Below are 7,500 nucleotides of genomic sequence, written 5' to 3' on the forward strand. Positions count from 1 at the left end.
TCTTCGCGTTCCTCCTTCTGGGCACCGGTAGAAGCATCGTGGTGGCTGCCTCCAATTTCCCCGCGACGTGCTCCTGGAGGATTCTCGAGTGGCCTCTCATCGCCCTCCGGACCATCCAACCGAGCTCTGTCCGGCAGTCTCCATGCCAACACCCGCTCGATAAATTTATTGGTCGCTTCTGACACGAGTGTACCCTGCTTTTATCTCTCTCTCTCTCTCTCTCTCTCTCTCTCTCTCTCTCTCTCTCTCTCTCTCTCTGTTTCTCCCTTTCTTTCTCTCTCTATTTATCTATCTATCTATCTATCTACCAATCTATATATCTATCTATCTATCTCCCTCTCTATCTTTATCTCTCTAATTTTTTATCTCTTTCTCACTCTCTCTCTCTTTTTTTTCCTCCCTCGTTTCTCTCCTCTCTTTCTTCTCTTGTTTTTCTTTGAAAGACTTCGTGCGTTAAATTGAAAGAAGAACATATGATTTTGTTCGATTTACATTTTCACATAGCAAATTTTCATATATAAATTTAAATCGATTAATTACTAAGAAAAAAAAAAAGAAAAATTATTTTTTCCGGAAAAGATCACGTAAATAAATAAATAAATAAATAAATAAATAAATAAATGAATGAATGAGTAAATAAATAAATAAAATAACACCAAGATATCAAATCGTAAAAGTTAGTAAAAGTAATAGTAAAGATTTGTCTCTCTTTCTGTTTCTCTTTCTTTCTCTCTTTCTCCCTTCTTACACGATGGTTACTCTCTCGTATTATATCGCGAAATAGGGTTCAAATCAATCCGACTTCCCCCTTTGCAAAATTGTAAATAAATTAGGAGCCGAACGATCAGAAGAGTCAACACGTTACTCGCGAGCGGCCGTGCGCACCGAGTTGCCTTCTTGCGCGTTATACTCACACGCATGCACGCGCACACACACATGCACACACACACATACGCACACATATCCATAAGTATATAAGTGTGCGACGATATCGTAGGTGTATATTTGCGTGTGGTCGTATACTTCCAGAGACGTACGTAACGCGTAGTTCCAACGCACACGCGCACGTAATTTCTTGTGGGACGCATGCGCGGTAGAAGAAGAGGTGGAGGAGGAAGATGAAGAGGAGGAGGTGGAGGAATAGAAGGAGAAGGAGGATGGTTACGTAGGAGGGTAGAAGGAAGTGTGGGTGAACGGTAGGCGTGCGCAGCGAGCGAAAAGGTTGGAAGGCGCGAGGGAGATTCGCCACGCCGCGTCGCACTGGGGCGGTAGCGGTTGAGGGGTGAAGGAAGAAGGAGGAGGAGGGTAAGAGAGAGGGGGGAAGACAGAGACAGAGAAAGGGGACACAGACACGGAACTAACACAATCTCGATGCGTTTATTAACGCACGTTGCACGGTGGGGTTTGCTGTGCCAGCATCGGCTGTGCGGCAAGCAGGCAGGGTCAAGTGTTTCTCTCCGTCCTCGTCCGATCGTCGCTCTTTCCGTTCCCTCCTCTATACCCTGCCTTTACCCTCTACCCTATACTACCTTTACCCCGTCGTCGTTCCACCACTTAGAAAGTTTCCGTACCGCACCAGCAGTCCGTGCCGCAACTCGCTACACCCACCGAACAAAATTCGATGTCCTGTCTACCTTCTTCTTCTTCTTCTTCTTCTTTATCCTCCTCCTCCTCCTCTTCCTCATCCTCCTTTTCTTCTTCTTCCTCCTCTTCCTCTTCTTCCTCCTTTTCTTCTTCTTCAAGGTCATCTTTTTATTATTTTTTGTTTCTTCTCGTAACAAAGAAAATTTCCATGAATGGTGATCATGCGTAGAAATCAGAGAATTTCCTACCCTCTCGTACTTGAATTTTATCGGCAATTGAATCGAAGAATGGCCGTAACAATTTTGCTGGAAGAAAACGTTGGTTTTGTTCTTCGGCATACGCGTCACGAATAGAAAAGCGAAGAATAAGCAGGAGTGCGCGCTCTCTTGCACGCAGCCTAGCGTTTTTCTCTCGAGCGTTTCACTTCGTCGAAAGAGCGCTTAGGAGAAAAACAGAGAGAGAGAGAGAGAGAGAGAGAGAGAGAGAGAGAGAGAAAGAGAGAAGGAAAGAGTGAGAGGTGGGGGGGTAAACGTTTCTTCTTTTTTCCTTTCCTTTCGTTTAGTTTCGCTGGCTGACTCGTCGAGGCGCTAGAAGGGCCGTCTTCAAGGGCCTTCGTTTCCAGTGGCTAAAGAGCGAAGGAGAGAGTAAGAGAGAAAGAGTGAAATCTTTCTTTCTTTCTTTTTTCTTCATTTTTTTTTCTCGTCCACTCTCTCTGCTTCGAAAAGTCGCGCAAGAAGATTGAAAGGAAGAGAGACATGGACGTAGAAGAAAAAAGGTTAGCCCCAGGATGAGAGGCGAAAGAGGAATTATTTTCTCGAGTCGGCTGGCAAGTTAACTGGCTTCATGGGGGAAAGACCTCTTTATTTTTCGTTCCTGTTCGGTAGCTTGTAGCCGCTTTTACGACCACGAATTCTATCGAATGTGCTGGATCGCAAATGGTGGAAAGTAAAGTTTGGAAGAGGGGTTGAGGGGGAGGGGGATAGGGCGGAGGAGGATGACGAAAGGGCTAGCGAACAAAGACGTCAGAAATTGCGCGCGAGTGGTACTTGGAAGGCAGTGCTACGCCATTTTGCCACTGCAGCTACCGTTTTTCCTCAAGGACGCATTTGCTAAGACGGAAGCACGTAAAATTTCTCCATAAATTTCTCGGTCTATCAAGACTTTAAATGTTGATAATTTATTAGAAATATAATTCTTAATATATAACCTCGAGTTAGGGATCAAGCTTGGCAAACGTCAATGTTTACTTTTATCTATAATTTCGTTTGATCTACATACGAGTAACTTGTTAACCTTGACCCTACACTTTCTACCCCACTCCCGCCTCTCCCCTTTTTTCATTTCTTTTCGTCTTCTTTTTCTTTTTTCTTTTTTTTTTTTATAGAAATCGCTATCCTTTCGTCTTACACAAACATTATTCTTCTTGAGTCGTGCCTCTGGCCTTATATACTTAGGTGGGTGTAAGTAAACATTGTACAGCACGTGTAAGTAAAAGGTAAGCTAAATAAGCGACTCTTCTCTCTCTCTCTTCCTTTTTCTCTTTCTCTTTTTTCTTACTCTAACTCTTTTTTTTATGTGCTCAGATACGCGCTAGGAGAAGCGTGTACAAAGTGTCTCTTAACCAGCAATGTCTGGCTTTTCATTCGAGTTAGTCGGTTGGCCATACTTCTCTCTCTCTCTCTCTCTCTCTCTCTCTCTCTCTCTCTCTCTCTCTCTCTCTCTCTCTCTATCTCTTCCTATTTCTCTCTTTTTCCGTCGCTCTCAACGAAAATGCGGTAAAAGAATTCCAATTCTTTGTCTAAAAAACTAAAAAAGAAAAGAAAAGAAAAAGAAAAAAGAAAGAAAGAAAAAATGGAAAACCCTATATCTCTTATTGTACTTGTCATTTCTCTTTATCTATTTTAACGGCTGCGTATTTTTCAATCCTAGAAAATGAATTCTTATTGTCTTGTATATATGATTTTTTTCGTCGACTTTGTAAAGTAAATCTTTGTGAATTAAAAGATCTAAGATAGAAGATTATTCTCATTGAATATCGAAAAAGTTTACAACTTACGTTAGAGAGTTAGTTTCAATCGTTTCGTAGATCCACATTTTTTTCTCATAGAAACTAAATCGGTGGAAGAACAAAAGAGAAGGAAGGAGAAAAGCGGGAGAGAAAAAATGTGCAAAGCAATATCGAAACGCGGGGAGGAAAAGTTGGGTAGGAACAGAAAAGTGTAATTTCAGTTTGAAACAGGACTGGCAAAGAGAGAAAGAGAGAGAAACCGACCCACATCGAGGTTTCGAGTGTTTGTATTGCTGACGCGGCGATCCAATCCAATCCAATACCCATGCCAGATAGGCAGCTATATAGTACAAGCGCATTTACCTACATATATATATATATATGTATGTATGTATGTATATATATACATATATACATATATACATACATATATATATATATATATATATATATATATATATATATAGGTATATATATATCTATATGAATGTACATATAAACGAATATTTCTCTCTTTTTCTCTTTCTTTCGCCATGTTCACTCTCATTTAATCTTTCTCTCCGATTTCAAATATATGTAATTACGTGGTGGATACTTAACAGTACGTTTCCCAGAATCTCCATTGGGTATAGCTGCTAGTCGCATTGGGTATCTACTTTGTTTGTAATTAATCGATCTATCTTGAAAGTTCGTTCGTCTGAAATCTGACGTTTATTATTCGCGAATAAATGTTAACTAGATATTTATAAAATAAAAAATAAAATAAAAAATATAATGAAATAAAATGAAATGAAAAATAGAAATTTTTGCTGTGGGAGAATATTAGGAGTATTCAAATTTTTTTCCTTTGTTTTTTATTTATTTATTTTTATTTTTTTTTCTATCGTCATAAAGTGAAAAGCTTAATTAAGTAGGTAGGTAGATAGGTAGGTAGGTAGGTAAGGAAAAGAAAAGAAAAGGGGGTACATTTGGGCCTGTAACGATTTTGGTGCAGCTCGATGATTTCGAGAAGAGGGATTGGAACGATCGGACGTGCGTCCCGTACGTCTCCTATTATCATAAACGCAACAATAACGAGGGATGATCCGACATGTAAACTGTTAAACCCATCCTACCTTCTCTGTCTTTCTCTATCCTTCTATCTGGTGCGCCCGCGCGCGCCTACCCGAGGTGAGCTACGGGGGACGAGAGTGAGGATTAGCGTTCCGTTCCCGTTGCTTGCTATGTATTGCTTGGAATTCACTGGGGGATGTTATTGTTGGCCGCTGAGCGAGAGAGAGACAGACAGATAGACAGACAGATAGATCGACAGAGAGAGAGAGAAAGAGAACGAATGAGGGCGAGAGCGAGAATACAAGGAGAAATACGGCGGAAGCACAACGGCTTTGCCTACTAGTAGTAGTCGAAGAGAACGGGGGACCGTATAAACTGGCGTGTACGACGAACGAGACCACCCCTTCGACCCTCGATAGTATCGACGCTGTTTGCCGCCTCCCATTAGGAGCTCGATTGAGCCAAACTATACGCTTATCGTGCGTCACTGATAATCCGTCTTCCGATTTACTTCGTAGGTAATTCGTTGTGGCTCTATATATTTCACTCTGTACGAATTTCAAACTGAAATCCTTTGTTTTTGTAAAAAAGGATCCAATCGATTCTCGGAAGTTCTTTCATTATGATTAGTATTTTGATAAATTCATCGAAATTTGTAATCCTTTTAATATAGATCGTAGACGGTGTTTTTGTACGCAAATATGTAAGAAATACAGATTTTCGTTAACGATGTCGTCACGTTCAATTGACTGTGTAATTAGGTAAGATCTCGATGAAAATTAATCGATCCTTCCTTTGGTCAGGATACATCAAACGAATATCACTCATGTTCTTTCTCAAACCTCCATCCCCACTTAACATCGTTTCTCTTATTTCAAATTCCCCTTGACTCTTTGGTAAAGTGCACGATTTCGCATTTCGCAAATAGACTTATAAATATTCATAAGGGTAGTAGTAGTAAAAGAAGCAGAAGTTAGAGAGAGAGAGAGAGAGAGAGAGAGAGAAAGAGAGAGAGAGAGAAAGAGAGAGAGAGAGAAAGAGAAAGGGAAGAAGGGTCGGCGCTTTTTGTTCTTTTGTCAGCGCGATCATTATATCGTGCCCTTAATTTCTTCTTTTTTTCTTTTCCATTTTTTTTCTCTTTTCTTTTTTCTTTTATTTTTTCTTCTCCGCCGTCCTGCTCGTGGAACGCGCGTAGGCGTATAGGAAAAAAGAAAGAAGGAAAGAAAGAAATGAAAGGATTCGAATAGACGAATGTACAAGGCGAAGCACGTTTCATGAAGCGATGAACTTGGTGAACGCTGCCGCGTGCTGCATGTTGCCCTTTCGAAAATCCGTTATTAGCATTGCCAAGCAACGTTATGACGTTTCGTGATGCTGACAAACACGATGCGTTTCCCTCTTCTTCTCCTCCTCCTTGCTCACTCCCTCACATGATCTTCTCTCTTTTTCTAGTAGTCGCGACGTCATACAACACGCGTTCTGTATTATTTGATGGATGGCAGGACACGCGCCGGCACGTTCCCATTCACCTACGTTCGAATATTGTCTATTTCTTTCTTTCTCTCTCTCTCTCTCTCTCTCTCTCTCTCTCTCTCTCTTCAACGCCTCATAGAAGATAGTAAATACTTCGATATCGTAGGGCTGGGTAGAGATTCTTAATCGCGTCTACTTGGTAAATTCATAAAGCTTGCATTCAGCTACCTTAATGTTCGATTTATGATATTTCTAATTATTAATAGACGAATAAACTTTTATTTGTTTAGCTCTTTATTATTTGATCTGTGTTGAAATTATTTGTCTAAACTAATATATATTTATATTAGACATATGTGTAGATTTGACCTATGAATGTATTTTTTTATTTGAGGTTTTATTTTATACTTATATATGTATTATTGTTATGAATATGTATTATAGGAATTTTTTTTTTATTAAGTATTATAATAGTATATATGATATATAATACCTCTAATAATATTTTTTATATATTTATAAGGTATTAATAATATGTCGAATATATGTTTGTTCGTTCATTTAGCTAATCAATCTATTTTTTATACTTCAGGATATCATAGTGGATATCAATCGAGATCGGGAGGATATAACACCGCTAGTTCAAGTGGATCCTCCTCGTTATCGTCGGGGCCATGGGCTAGTGGCTATGGTCCGGCACCTCAGTATCTTCAACACCGATCCATAGAATATCGCCAGCAACAAAGACATCCTTACTCACACCAGCAACATCAAGCCCGAAATGGAAACAATTATCAATCTTCTCAGAAAAATTATCATGGTTATCAACAAAGGGTAAGTTATTTTTATTATTTCGATAATCGTTATAATTTTTGAATCTTAGAATTTTAATGGAAATTTAGAAATTAAATTTCAAATATATATATATATATATATATATATATATATATCGATTATGACGTTGTATATATTAACTTTTACTTTTCCGATTGGTTTATAAAAATCCTTGATATTTGAGCCAGTAATCGTGAAGGTAGTCTGCCATTTCAGATATTAAATGACAATTTTGTCGCACGTTATTCTTAAAATGTATATATTTGTAAATTACACAGAAGAATTATTTTTCAAAAATAAATATATTTATATTACTTATTTTTTTCTGTTTGTCATCATAGAAATATAATTTTTGAATAATTCAAACTAAAATGTCAAAATACCTGAAAATAAAAAATATATGATTTGGATTATTTTCATAATCACTGACTCGTTTCTCGTAAATCGTTTATTTATTCGAAATTTCTTGCTTCATAATTATATATCTATATCTACTTATATTAATCTAATTTTTTGTTATTTTAGAATGGCAATTCTGATCGATATGG

The 7,500-nt window shown here is 38.5% G+C and overlaps 1 protein-coding gene across 1 annotated transcript in view; it reads left to right on the top strand.

Annotated features, from left to right (window-relative positions):
• Positions 1 to 7,500, top strand: part of Rat1 (5'-3' exoribonuclease 2 Rat1) — a 25,094-nt gene that overhangs the window by 17,099 nt on the left and 495 nt on the right. The window contains exons 16-17 of the mRNA XM_035878260.2: positions 6,711 to 6,952; positions 7,478 to 7,500. The exon at positions 7,478 to 7,500 is cut by the window's right edge and continues 495 nt beyond it. Of these exons, the coding sequence (XP_035734153.1) occupies positions 6,711 to 6,952; positions 7,478 to 7,500 (265 nt within the window). The remainder of the gene's footprint in view (positions 1 to 6,710; positions 6,953 to 7,477) is intronic.

This window comes from Vespa mandarinia, chromosome 1 (genome assembly GCF_050613455.1).
Source record: "Vespa mandarinia isolate Hongniang chromosome 1, ASM5061345v1, whole genome shotgun sequence".
Lineage (NCBI taxonomy): Eukaryota > Metazoa > Arthropoda > Insecta > Hymenoptera > Vespidae > Vespa > Vespa mandarinia.